This window comes from Eumetopias jubatus, unplaced genomic scaffold (assembly GCF_037043125.1).
Source record: "Eumetopias jubatus isolate StellerSeaLion01/CBP00866 unplaced genomic scaffold, mEumJub1_p1.0 scaffold_5, whole genome shotgun sequence".
Taxonomy (NCBI): Eukaryota; Metazoa; Chordata; class Mammalia; order Carnivora; family Otariidae; genus Eumetopias; species Eumetopias jubatus.
This window is the reverse complement of record NW_028274811.1, coordinates 145421288-145435860: the sequence shown is the minus strand read 5'-3', so window position 1 is coordinate 145435860 and position 14573 is coordinate 145421288. Positions and strand designations below refer to the sequence as shown.

Sequence of the window (14573 nt, the reverse complement as noted above, 5' to 3'; positions counted from 1 at the left end):
GGGAAGAAATCACTAAGTCATGTGTGATTAGGGCCAATGACTTGGTTATGACCTGGCTCCTCTCCATTTCTTCCTTCTTGGGTTGGGCCCATCCTTGTCCTGCCTCAGGCTGGTCACCATGTCCCACGGGGTGTGTTGTCTCTAGGAGCCTGCTGATTGGGTGGGGCCCCAAGATAACCTCTGTGTTTACTCTGACCCAATTGCTAACCCATGATCCCTCATGCTTCAGGGCTCATTCTCACCATACTCTTTCAAAACTTGGTTTCTTTTTATTTACACCTTACGTTTTACATCCACACCATTAGCCAGAACAAAGACAACTGTCCAACCGTGATTTCTACTTTTATTTGTTGCATTCCACTGATGCCCTGGTTCACTTCTAACATGATACTCCAACTGCTATGCTACGCTAAATTCATTGTCCTTCTCAAGGCTGTCTCTAGACTCCCTGACTCTAGTCTCAAATTTCCCAGTTCTCTTATTTTTTATTCATATTGGCCACATGGCCAGAGATTCTGTTTCCTTCTTCACTACATCTATGTTGCTATCATATTACCTCATTAAATATCAACAGCTTAGTATCCAAATGTCCTTTTATTCTATCTTATTTTAAAAGTAAATGGGCAAAGAATAGATTCTTTGAAACTGGTTACATTTTTAGGGGAAAATGGACTGTACAAAGATACTTAAAATATCTGACTTAATAATAAGTGCATATTTATTTCTATAGTTCAATCCCTAGGTTTTCACAAAATTCAACTACGACAGAAACAACCCATAATTGGGAGTTGAAAGGGTGTTCATTTACATTTTGGAAATCTTCAAACTACTATATCCAATTGTTTTAATATTCTGTGACAAACAAAATAATTGTACTGTAAATGAGGAAAAAAAGTAACTGCAGTCCATGTTGGCCATGAAAAAAATTCATTACTTTGCTTCTGCCATAATATCATTACGTTTTTCTGATGCTCACAAACCAAGTAATGAGTCTCTTAAAGTTTAAAAAGTATTTAAGACCATTATGAAGATCTAGTTTACTAGTCAATTTGTTGCAAGAAGAGTGTGCATGATCTTCCTATAAAGAGAAGTTATTGTTTCAGATGATGAGGTCTATAAAAAGCTGCCTCCATGTAAAATTCTGGTGTTTTACCTTCACATTTGTGCTTTTGTTTGGGTCCTAAAAAGTTAAGGACACTAAAAAAAAAAAATGCCACTAAATTTCAACAGTTGCTATAAAAATACATTCTTAGTACTCTAGATTTCAAATGATAGCACTGTCCACATGAAACTTGATGCTATTATGTGTCTTAAATCAATCTTTCAATCATTCAAGATTTTTTTTCTTAAATAAAATCTTTTTTTTTTTTAAAGGAAGGATTTCTGTTTGGTTTTTGTACAAGTTATTTTCAGTCTTTAAAAAAATTATAACAATTTATCAGTGTTTGGCTTAATGATAACCTTCTTAAATCATCCCTAGGGATGGTCTATCTTCCCTTTGCATATATTTCCTCACCATTTAATATGGCATGTTAATACAGTATACAATAAATGATGACAATGTGATTGACTATTACGCACGCTTGTGTATTTGTATTTTGATCAGAAAACTCTTATGTAAGTATATTTATATTTATATATTTATACCTACACACAAATATTCTTTAGCAGCCCCTTGCCCTGCCTGAGGACTTTCTCACTTTTCTAGAATTAATTAGGATGGCGAATGTTTCTTACGAAGTAAGGTTGACAAAACTCTTGGCCCAACGTAATGACAACCCATTGGCCTGTGGCATCCTGCTTCCATCTTTGCATCTAGTGCCATGATTGATCTGAAAGCTGTGACATGAAGCAGCCACAGTCTTTTCTGTCTAAAGATGACACATCTGAGACCATGAGGTGCTATAATTTGCTCAGGGTCACAGAGCTCGGAAAAGGTAGAGACTAGGTTTGAATCGAGATTTGAATCAAAGCCTCTTAAATTTAGAGGGAGAGGAGATCTAAGGGTTAGTTCAAGGAAGTGATTTCCATTCTTATCTCTTTCCTTGCCTTGCAAGGCCCTATTCTGGAATTCTGCCTGATCTGATTCTGTTTTTGAAGCTTTTCTCTGGTTGGAAGCAGGAGATAACCTTCACTTCAAGCCTAACCCAACCTGAATTCCTTCAGCACAACATGAGGGACACCTATAGACAGACAGAAAAGGGACAATGATACTCATTCCTAAGACTCTCAAAAGAAGGGACGGGCCTGTGCGTACATAGCAGCCAGCTCCTGGGAAGGGTTGTTAAGGCTGGGATGCCCCAGCTGAGAAAGAAGGCGGTGTTGTAGCTGGGACTGTAGCAGTGGAAACAGAATGACAAGTGAGAGGTGACATGAAGGCAGATGTTGGAGGCTCTAACAAGAAGGGAGGATATAACTGTATGACAATGCTGAGGACAGTATGTGCGGTGCCTGTGGTACTGAGCTGAGAATTCTCTGCAGCCATGTGTCTTATTAACATTGTTTTGAAGAAAGTGAATGCTAGATAGTGATTTATGTGTATCCCAAACCCCAGGCTTTGAATTAAATGAGTGAAAAATGGATGGCAGAGGCCCAAACTTCCTCTCTTGGTATTTTCTTCATATGCCCTCATTCGAGGTGGTTACACTTTTTTATGCAGTAAGACAAGCTCATGTGATGGTGAGGGATCAAACTCAAGAATTCCTTGCTATGGTGAATCCTTTTCTACCCAAAATGAGGGTCATGGAAATTTTCTGTGAAAACCAATCAGGGATAGTGTGTGTTTCTAAGAACTCAGAGAAAAAGGCCCTTCTAATCTCCTTCCCCATCGTACATCTGCTTTACTTTAACATTCTGGCCAAAGAGACCCAGGAATACTGTTTGTCTCTGTAAGCCCATAGGTTAAAAATGAAAGAAGTTCTTTTCCTTCGGGGACAGGACCAACTACAACATTAGAGGGATGCACATGGGTTTTGATACAAGGTGCTTGGGTATTAGCTCCCCTAACAGTCAACAACAGAGCTCTGAAAAGCGTCAACATGTCACAATCTCCCCTGAAAACAAAATAGCTCAGCTACACACATAAAATGGAAGGCATATCACAACATTTTCAATGACTATACTTACATCTGTTCATCTATATTTGGTAGTGATTTTCAAGGGCCCCTGAGCCCTTGAGAATTTTTAAAAGGAATACCTTCGGTGTCCAAAAGTCCAACATAACTGGTCTTTCCCTAGCATTCTCAAAACCTGTATCGGAATTGCCTATCTCAAAACTAGATTTCTATTCCTTTCTAAGGACGTGCTCATAATTCCAGATCTCTTCTTTATGGTAATGAACTAGTCATACCTTCCAGCTCCCTGCAGCCAAGTTCTGCAGGGCGCCTGCCGCCCCTTCCAGCGTGTCTGCGTTTGAGCACTCAGAGAGCAGTGTGAGGTAGGGTTTGACTATTGATGGGTGCCACAGCATCTGGATCCCTTTTGGTGGTTCTGCACAGTCTGGAAGAGGTCCTACTCCATCCCACTGGTGGAAGAAAAATAAGAGAGCAAACATCTTTAACATCATTACACTTCCCAACTTTGCCTTCTGCAAATGTTGTAGACAAAAACAAAAGCAGGGGGTCATAACATTTGGTGAACATCTCTTGCATATAGAGAAATGCCTTACTAGACCAAAAACAGGATAGCCACTCCTGCCCACGCAGAGCTTATGATGGAAAGTGGAGGGTGGCTGAGCGTGTACACGAGTGAATGTAATTGACAGGAGAACGCATAAGCTCTCTAAGAATGGTGTCAGCACATTGCTATAAAAAGGAAGAAAAAATATATTAATTTTGATGGGCAGAATGGAAGAGGGTTAAAGATCAAGGCAGCATGTCTTACAGTTAGCATACTACTAGCATAACACAGTACAGATTACTAATCAAACACCCTCACTTCTTAAGCCTACGTGCCAACGGATACATTCTTATATAACTTATAAAATACGTACTTGTTTGCTTTTGAATTCTATCACTGTGTTATAGGCATCAAACAGTTATCAGTATGGACACAGAAGAGAAAATTGCTATGGTTTATTAGATGCATCGACCTAGCTAAAGGCAAATTAGGTCTTACAGCTATTCGGATAGTTCAGTTTGCTTTGAATTGGATCTAATGAATAATAGGAGAATGTGTAATTAAAAATTAATGCAAATAATTTAAAAGCTATCGCTTATTGTGCAAGGGAGTTATCGGCAGACCATTAAAAATGATAGTTATGAAGACCGTGTAGCAACGTGGACAAATGATTATGATAAAAAGTGAAATGAACAAAGCAGGATGCAAAGTAGTAAGGGGTTTGTGCTTTATACCACGTAAAATGCACAAGGAAAACCTGTATGATTATAAAATCTTAACAAAATGTTTATGTCTTTCATCTTTTCTACATTTCAAATTTTCTGTTACTCATATTTTTAAAAATGTTAGAAATTCTAAAAGTGATTCTGATCTTTGATCACACACAGCCTTTGTCTTTTGGGAAAAATGGAACCAACAAATGTAATGAGGGTAGAAATGAAGCAAACTATGTGTTTAGAAAAAATACTCCAATATTCACTTCAGAGAGAAATCATGGTAGCACAAAATAATCCTTTACAATTTCAGGGTGAGAGCATCAAGTTACTTAACTGCTTATTTGTGTCTGTTAATGGTTACTTAAAATATAGTCTAAATGACATATACTAAGCTTTACTGCAGATATTCATGTATGTACATATACATGCATGTGTGTGCATATATGTATATACATGTATACGTGTGCATACATATATACACATATATGTATAAATACAAAAATCACAGCTATATTTCAAAATCTGTTTCTTAGTTCTGAAAATTTTACTGCAAAATAGGCTTCCTTCATATCTTTGTAACATAAAAATGGAAATGTTGGTGGTGAAAATGTAAAGTTACTTAAATATCACAAGTCATTTCAAGAATTTCATTATTTTCCAAGAGAAAAATTAAAAACTCATGTCTTCTTTTTCTCATTTATGATACAATTTGTTTAAGGCCAAAGCTCAAAGATGAATATCTCGTGGATGGATGTTGGACGTCCCACAAAAGATCATTTTCTATGAGAGTGTCACTCAAGTTTAACTCTGTAACAAGGACACTTGGTGGGGGGCGGGCAGGGGGGATCTGCTTGTTCTTCGAACCAAAGCCACGTCTAAACCATTCTGAAATGACTTTGCACATGCACAAGCGTGAAACCAGCACATCTCTTTTAAATACAAAAAATAACAAAATGGGAAGTGAACAGTCTTGTCACATTGCTCCCTGCTCATGCTTTGAGATGGGCTCATTACACTGGATAAAGCAGGGCTAATACTGGCTTGTCCAGGGAAACCAGCTTGGGGTGCTGAATCTTTCTGCTGGCACAACAGGAAATGGGAAAGTCTTTCTTTTTTCTTTTTTAAGATTTTATAATTTATTTATTTATTTGAGAGAGAGAAAGAGCAGGGGGAGGGGCAGAGGGAGAAGCAGACCCCCCACTGAGCAGGGAGCCCCATGCAGGACTTGATCCCAGGACCCTGGGATCATGACCTGAGCTGAAGGCAGACGCTTAACCGACTGAGCCACACAGGCGCCCTGGAAATGGGAAATTATTTCATGTGGTTTTTTTCCATTGTTTATCTTGTCATCTCCTTTAAACTTTTAAGCTATTGCTTTCATATAAAGATGTGATAATATTCAGAAAAATCAAACTATGCAACTAAGAACTCAAGAGGGATGGCATTTCCGTCTCCTCCAGGGCGAGCTCCTGCAACAGTGAGAGGCTCACAGAAACAGTATTTGCATGCTCTTTACAAAATGTGACGGCCAGCCAAACTTGAAGAGCAGCAAGAAGCAGCTGTGCATATCATTTGCTGGGTTTCATCTCATTCTCCTTTCCTAACTTCTGCCCAATAAAATAGGATAAATGGCTATATCAGTACACAATTTTCTTCTGCTCGGACATGTGATCTATGTAGCTCTTAAATACCTTTTATTATGATCCTTTCTTAATGGCTACAGAGAGAATCTGAAGGAAATAAAAGGAAAACTGATGTGAATACGGGTAATCTTTGATGGCAACTAGAAATGGAGTTCAAAGGGGATTCTCTGCTATTTCAGAACGTTGATGGCACCCTGATATGTCAATATTGGAGAAAAAGAGTTATTTCAAAGACAGTCAGTGTAGCTGGCCTTTATCTGGCTACATTATTTCAAACTTTTATTGAGTTGGTAGGGTAAGAATTATCAATTGTCCAGGAAAAATAGATTTTCACCACCTATAAAAAGACCAAAAGTCTCTTCTTGAAGAGAGTGTTAGCACGCTTAACATTATGTTGCCTGGAAAATCAACATCAGTAGGACCACAGGGTGAAGGTGACATCAGGATCTGGCTTAGGTGGTGAAAATTCTGCATATGCAAACTTTTAGTGCTAAGCTTCTTCTAGAGTAAGGATCCATGAGAAGTCACGGAATATGCAACTTTTTCAGCAAAGTGGACATACGCTATTTACGAACGTAAATATGAGACACATGTATCCTAAAATTTGAAATGAAGGCACCAGAGCTTTCTCATTTCCATCTTGTAAGGGCAGAGCAAGAAGAGGTCATCTGTGAAACAGGAAGAGAGCTCTCAACAGACACTGAATCTGCTGGCACCTTGATCTTGGACTTCCAGCCTCCAGAACTGGGAGAAATACATGTCTGTTGTTTAAACCTCCCAGTCTGTCGTGCTTTGTTATGGTAGCCTGAGCAGACGAAGCAGTAATCACAGTAAGCACTAAGTAAATTTGGTGTAGTAGGGTCCTCGAGCTACTCTACGACCTTTCTGCCATGGAGCTCTCCCTCTCGGGGCAGGCTGTCAGCAAAGCAAGGAGAGAGTCTGGCAAGATTATGTTGACAGCCAATCATAGAGCAAATCAATTGATTTTGTCACCCCAAATAGTGCCACACTCAATAACATACTATTAACACTTTTCTTTCCTGGTCTTAAATGTATAACTGTATGACTAACACCAATAAAACAAATCAGTCAACAGTTTGTATCATTCACTTTCTAAAATTGTATTGAATTGAAAATAGGTATATTCTCTGTTCAAGAAGGAAATTCTCAAAGCTTTTCGGAAAGGAAGAGTATACAAGCCTCCATGTTGGAAGCCTAGGAGCTGCCAAATTCTGGACGTGACGCTTTCTGCTTTGGTCAGAGTCAGGGGAGTAGAGACATGCTGGCCACGGGTAAGAAATGTCTGCTTGGGAAGAAAGTTACACTGGGTGGGACCGTGTTTAATGTGTGGCTTAAAAAAAAAAAACAACCAACTTGAAAAAAGTCTTTCTTTGGACTTGTTTTTATTTCTTTTGCTTCCCCACACAGCTTAAATTCTATGTAAAAGATTTCTTAGTTGGCTTGAGGATGAAAGAGTGGAAGCCATTTTTCTCCTTATATGAAGAGAAAGATGTAAGTTAGGGACAAAAATCAGAAAGTTCCCAAACCAGAAAGTAAAGATGTCCACACACCAAGAGACTTGGTAAACATGGGCTTCTTTGGGGGATGGTGGCTCACGGAGTGCTCGAATTATTGTACTCATAAAAGCGCCTACTAGTGAGAAGAATTAACGAGAGACTCTCAGCTATTCCCCTCCACTGGGCTTACACCTCCGTCCCTGGGCTGGGTACCACGGAGATGCAGAGGAGTGCTCCCCAAATCCAGGGGAAGGATCCACAGCCCAGAGATGCTGAGCGACCCAGGCTTCTCTCACTGAAGTTGCAGCCACACAAGCCACGTAAGGAGAAAAGCTTCTCTGGCTCAGCTGTGTCTTCAGAACACACTCAGAAAAGACTTCTTCATCAGCACAATGCAACTCTGTTGCCCATATTTCTCTACCAGTGAGGGGACATCACTGTCATTATCCCATGTGCAGGCTGTTCGTTTTTAAGGGATTTTGGTGAAATAAACAACAGACCAAGGAAACTGAAAGATAAAGGGTGTGGATCTGGGATCAGGGAGACATTCAACTTTAAAATCCCACTCTTCCCTCCCAGCTGAAGTTGCACCTCGCACCATGTCAGAAGAGAAGACGGTTTGAAGATGGGAATAGTCAGGAATATTTTCTCACGCAGGGCGTGGTTTAATCAGGGTGCAGCCTGTACTACATCCTCTAAAAAGCAACAACATACACACAAGTCCATCCTGTCTGCCATCTTGGCTTGGCTTGGTTTGAACGGCGGAGTTACCAATAGATTTTCCTTTTATAGAGTTTCATTATCGCTTCCAGCTTTTTTGAGGATGAGGGAAGGGGAGGCAGGGAATAAAAGTGATGAAGACCCTCTGAGCAGCTATAAAAAGCCAGGAGTGAGACGATTCTTGTGTTGACTCTTGGGAATTTTGAAGAAGAGGGTAGCTCAGGTGTGCAAGTCCCCTAGGCGCTATTTAGAAGACGTCAACAACAAGGGGGCTGAGCCCTTGCAAAGAGGGGACAGAGGTGGTGGCCAACGAGCTGTATTTATGTGGCACACATTGTCTCTAGGCTCTCCTTGAAGAAGATATGAAGGGTTTTGCATTTGAGAGATGATAAACCTGTGTTAAAGAGGCAGGATATATTTTCTGAGTCAAGGATCAGAATAAAAGAGATTCAGGGAAAGCCTTGCTGATTCATCTCTGTGGGTGTGGAGCCAACGGGCACACATCCCTCAGGAAGAGGTGGGAGGGAGGCCAGTGATCCTGCCTACTCTAGGGACTGGCACAATGAGGCCACGGCGCCGTGCCCCACAGACTAGTGTAACCAAGGCTGGTCCATACCACCAGGCTTGCCTGCCCTTTCTCCCAGTCATTGTAATGGAACCAACCAAAACACCACTAACACCCCTCTAGAATTCTCTCTGTTCCCAACTTCTCATCCACATCTCGGGAAACTTGGTCCAGGAATCTCTCCATTACCTACCTTTTACTTATTTTTTCCATTACCTACCTTTTAAAGGGGCTCTGTCCTTGACATGCCAACCCCCCTCAGGTAATCCCATAGTCTTGTTTGTTTATATCTTTGATGATACATCCTTCAAAGCCAATCTAATACAGTGATTCTCTACTGAAGGGATTTTTATCGTCCAAGGGGACAACTGGCAATGTTGGAGACATTGTTGACTGTCACAACTGGGGGAGGGGGTACCATTGGCATCTACTGGGTAGAAGGCAGGAATGCCGATAAAATCCTGCAATGCACAGGACAGCCCCCACAACAGAGAATTATCCAGCTCAAAATGTCAAGAGTGGCAAGGCTGAGTGAGAAACCCTGATCTAGTAGTATAAAACACAGAATATTTTTTTTGAAGATTTATTTATTTATTTTAGAGAGAGAGAGAGAGAGAGAGAGAAGAGGAGATGAGGCAGAGGGAGAGGGAGAGAGAAAAATCCCAAGCAGACTCCCCACTGAATGCAGAGCCCGATGCGGGGCTCGATCCCATGACCCTGGGACCATGACCTGAGCCGAAATCAAGAGCCAGATGCCTAACCAACAGAGCTGACCAGGCACAGAGTATTTATTGATGGCATGAAGCACTGCATGGTAAAATGTCAATAAGGAAAGTGAATGGGAAGTATACATCAGAGTTTTAAGTCTGTAAAGCCACTGAAAGTAAAAGAACAGCATTTTTAGGTGATGGGACATATTTATAGGAGAGGAGCAGCAGTATGAGGAGAATCTCATTCATTCATAGGCAGTGACCAAGGAGAGTCGCTGCACAAACAAGGATGACCACGATCTTGCAGGCTTGTGTGACTTGTTGCTTTGAGGACATGAAATATCATGTCTTGAGTCACCAAGCTCCTGGCATCTGGTGAGGCGAAGGCACAATGAGGCCAGCCATAAGGAATGAGCAGCAGCTCAAATAAGCAGATGGTTGGTAAAGAAATGGTATTAAGCAGCGAAAAGAAAAAGCATGCTTATTAATAAAATGGAAGCTGGAAGAAAGGCAACCTGTGATATTAAGAAATGAGAACTTAAAAAGCACCAAGAATGCCATGAAGGGCAGATCCATCCGTGATGATAAATCGCATCAGCTGTCACTGCCACCCAGCGTGATTAAGACAAAATCTGGCTTACGCACCCAGATTCATTTGGGCTTGAGAGTTCACTTTTAAGAATTTCTCTTTGAAGAGCGATTAAGGGCGTGGGTGAGATTTAGCTACGCAAGTTTATTACAGTTTACATTAGTTAAGATTTGGAAGCAACCACATTTTCTGATCATCAGAGACTGGTTCACACATCACAGTACACCCCTACGGTGCGATTCCTGGCAGCCCTCTCTCCATTCTGCCGGCGACAATTTGCTGGCAAGGAAAAAGGTCATGCTGAGTCACGGGATTAACTATTGTACAACAACACGCAGAGTGAGACGAGTGGGTGTCACGCCCACACCTGTCTCCCCGTCCGTGCTGTGTCAAGGTGGGCGGTGGGGGCGGTCACCAAGGGCAGGTAATCAGGGGCTGCACTGTTGGCAGAGAATTTGCCAAGAGTGAAATAAATAAAGGCAAACTTTTCATCACTGTGTGCAGACAACTCTCAACAATTTCAGGAATAAAAGATGCCCCCTCACAGGGACAGAAAGCTCTTGCTGCATCCCCTGAGGTATACCACTGCGCCCCCTTTTCCTTAGTTAAGAAAATGCCCTGGGGTCATGGTTGGCCCACAGATATGCTACACTTTCCTGCCCCCCTTGCACTTTGGGTTTTAACATGACCCGATACAGACCACGGAGGTTGGGGGGGAGAAGGACACTCCCCCACTCCCCTGTCTTCCTTGTGCCTTTTCTGCTCCTGGATGATGGACATGAAGAGCCATCATGGACCATGAGAAAGAGGAATTCTCCCAAAGAGGAGAACACCATAGATCTCAGAGCCTCTGCGGACTACAGATATGGGCTGCCAGCAGCATCGACCTTCACATTAGCGGGAAGGACACTTATCAACCCTCAGGACACTTACAAACTCTAAGAGCTTGGCTGTCTGACATGCGCCCTAACTCATACTCACATCAATGTAGTCAACCTGTATTTTGAAGGGTTAAACAAAGCTGTGCATAAAAATGGAGAAAGACGATCTGAAAGGATATCTGCCTGGTATAAATTGCAATAGTGGCACTGTCTAGGAGGTGTGGTGGTGGAGGTGTGTGTATCCCTTTCATCTCATGGCTTATTCCTATTTTACTCATATATAATTTACATGTTATATACGCATGTATATACATGCATATTTATATTTGCTTATAATTAACATCCATTTTGTCCAACATAAGGAGAAACTTCTTTAAAACTCAAATCTCCAGTGTGATTTAAACTAGCAAGAAAATTCATTTGTGCACTTTGGGACATTGATCACTATTGAGTGTCAGAGGCTCGTTTCTGGGCCAACAGCATCCAGATGATGCAGTGGGCAATGTGTGATGCTCACGAAGAAGTGATACCAGATACAAAGTCCTGAAAATCCCAGGACACCTTTCAGGCAATGGGATTTTGTGACATCTAATACCATTTATGTGTCATGTGTTAACACCTTCAGGGCATGATCAAAAGTATTGCTTCTCCAAGGGAACTTTGAGACACACCTGTACGCACTTGTTGACATGAAACCCAAGTTCTCAGATGATTATCATGATACAGAATGTTTGTTAGGTTTGGTGGTCCTTGCAGATGCAGAATATTGACTAACATAATAAAATGCAGCACTGTCAGGAGAAGCTGGATAGCAGTTTGAACCAAAAATGGAAAAGAGAAGGTCTACAGAATACTCTTGGCTCACAGTGGCTCCTGGAGGCAAAGTGTCATCAAGAAAGAAATGGACAAAGCTGGGACAAGTCACAGCTGTGAACGTCGACGCCAAACACCTCCCCAGCTAGCGGTGGAGGCTGCCGTGGACCCAAAACTGAGTGTCACTCAGCATAGCTGGTTCTTGGGTGTTGGGCTAGAAGTCAATGACAGAAACCAGATTCACCCAGTCCTTCCCCTCAGCAGATTCCCTCTCTAAGGGAGTCAGCGACTAGAGTAGATCAGCACTGGAGGGGAAGTTCAATAAAACCAGGTGAAAGTAGATTAGAGGATGAGTAATTCTTTACTTGGAAGAAGTCTTGAAAGGAGGGACGTGATGTTTTATTTGGTCTTAGAGGATAATCTCCTAAGTAGTAGAACAGGAGTAGAAGGCCAGACAGAGGAACAACATGAACAAAATCTCAGAGGCTTGCCCGTGGGACAAAGGACGGGCCAGGAAAGCATGCAGGTGGACACCCCTGGAGGTTCTGCCCAGACATGTCTGTTATCAGGGAAAAAATAAGAGGGCATTAAATCATGTTATGCAGAATCCCATTACTATTGCTCTTGTGTCTAAAAGAGCATGGTGATATCATAAATGAAACTTCCTGCCGTTCCATGCATTTGGCATCTACAATGTAAGCAAGAGGTGGAAAAGAGCAATAATGCCCACTCTTAAATTGATCACAGCTCGCTAAACTGTGAAACAAAGATGATCGGGAGAGAGAAAGTCTACCATATGAAAATATCAGATCAGAATCATCTCTGAATTCTGGTAGGTTAAATGTCCTCACCCACGTGGACACATATATATCCACATGAACTAAAAAATTCACAAGCAATATTCAAGCAGAAAAGAGGAGTTCTGAGTTCTAGGGCATCTCACTTGTCTTGCTTTGTTGTTTCTTTTTTTTCTCAGCAGCTTCTCTGCACTGTCCAGTTCACACGGAGGGGTCTGGAAGGCTCAGGTCAGCTCTGGCCAGCAGCCAGTATTCTTTACCTCAAATCCACTTTTGAGTAGCACCAACCCCAGGATATCATCCCAGGAACTTTGGCCATATCCCAAATTGAAAAACACAAGATGCTTATTTCTACAAAAGGTGGAAAAGTAAATACTGCAATTTTGTCTACTTGCATTTCCCGGGGTGCCAATCTTCCGGTTGCCAACTGTCCCCACTGTGGCCGGCGACTGGCACAGAGCCCTGCTAGAAGGCGGCGGAACCCCTGACAGGTGAGATGTGCCTCTTGGCACGTGCCGTGTAGACTGTTGGGTGGGGCGGGGGTAGGGTTCTGCCTGAAAAGGGCTAGAGAGACCAGCAATTTCTTATAATTTGGCAACAGGCACGGAACGCAGAGTCAGAGATTAGTAAATTTGCAAAGCCATTTTGGATCAGAATATGATGCCCAGAAATGTTAAATACTTCTACACGCCGGGGCTCATAGTCTGATGGTTCCAGTGTGGTTCAATAGCAACAATTTCTTTCTTTCTTTTTTTCTTTTTTTTCTTTAAAGATGTTATTTATTTATTTGAGAGAGAGAGCTCGCTCGCACATGCGCGCAAGTGGGGGGAGGGAGAGGGACAAGCAGATTCCTCACCGAGCATGGAGCCCCATGCTGGGCTCCATCTCCCGACCCTGAGATCATGACCTGAGCTGAAATCAAGAGCCAGACGCTTAACTGACTGAGCCACCCACGTGCCCTAATAGCAACCACTTCTTGAAATAAGAGCATGAATGAAGCATATCCTTGTATCATGTACTTTTTTGCTTTATTCCAATTAAGAATCTAAAGGATAAAGCCTCTGAGATTTTTATTGTAACTAAATCTGACCTTTACAGTATCATAGCATTTTCCTCAGGTATAGAATAACAATGCCAAAGGTAGGAGTCAACATGAATTTCTGGGATACAGCAAGCTCCAGAGGCAATCATTAAACCAATTATGATTTTTATCACTTTGTCTTCCTGGTAAAATCTCTGGCCCCTCTGTCCTAGGAAGTATGTGCTGTGGATTAGACAACCTTCTTGTATACCTTTCTCTGGCCATCTTAAAGAGAAGACGAATACATTCCTATAAGCAAACACTGACTTAATCAGTTCATGCTTTCTAAAATATTATTTTCTAAATGGTACTTGAAAAGATTACAAATGTAATGTCTATTAAAAAATTTGTTAATATGCCAAGTACAAGAGAATTGCTATCCTCTGTCTTTGATGTGACTGCACTTTCTCTAGAAACACATACGTATACGTACGAATATAAATAGATAAAAATATACATATTTTATATTTGCATGTGACACACATTTTGTGAAATCAGCCAGGTTTTAACTATGTCATATCTATAACTCTATATACACTCTTGTTTTTCTATTATTTTTCTTCACTTCACTTTGTATTATGTATTCTCTCTAATCACTATATATTCTTTGAAAACCTGACTTTATGAGCAACGGAGACTCCAGAGAATGGATATCAGACCATCTTTAAAGCTGTAAACCTAGAACTTTCCGGAAGCTTCTAGGTGAGTTAAATCAGCCTGCAGGCTCTGAAGGCAAAGATGGGGATACTTTGTCTTAGGCCTGGGGACATTTCCATTTTTCACCTTGTTGCAACCTGTTAACAGGGGTGAATTAGGGCCGTGGTTCCTCCTCTCACTTGAGACAGCTGGCCTTTAATTCCTTTAGACTATTCGGAATGGCCGCCTTTGTTCCGGGAAGGGCAAACCACGTTCCTCAGGGTGAA

The 14573-nt window shown here is 41.5% G+C and overlaps 1 protein-coding gene across 2 annotated transcripts in view; it reads right to left on the bottom strand.

The window, feature by feature from the left end:
• The window catches only part of CTNND2 (catenin delta 2), a 564215-nt gene that overhangs the window by 107147 nt on the left and 442495 nt on the right, over window positions 1-14573 (bottom strand). For both annotated transcript variants that reach the window (XM_088023533.1, XM_088023534.1), the window contains one exon: window positions 3350-3523. In XM_088023533.1, the coding sequence (XP_087879659.1) occupies window positions 3350-3523 (174 nt within the window). The remainder of the gene's footprint in view (window positions 1-3349; window positions 3524-14573) is intronic.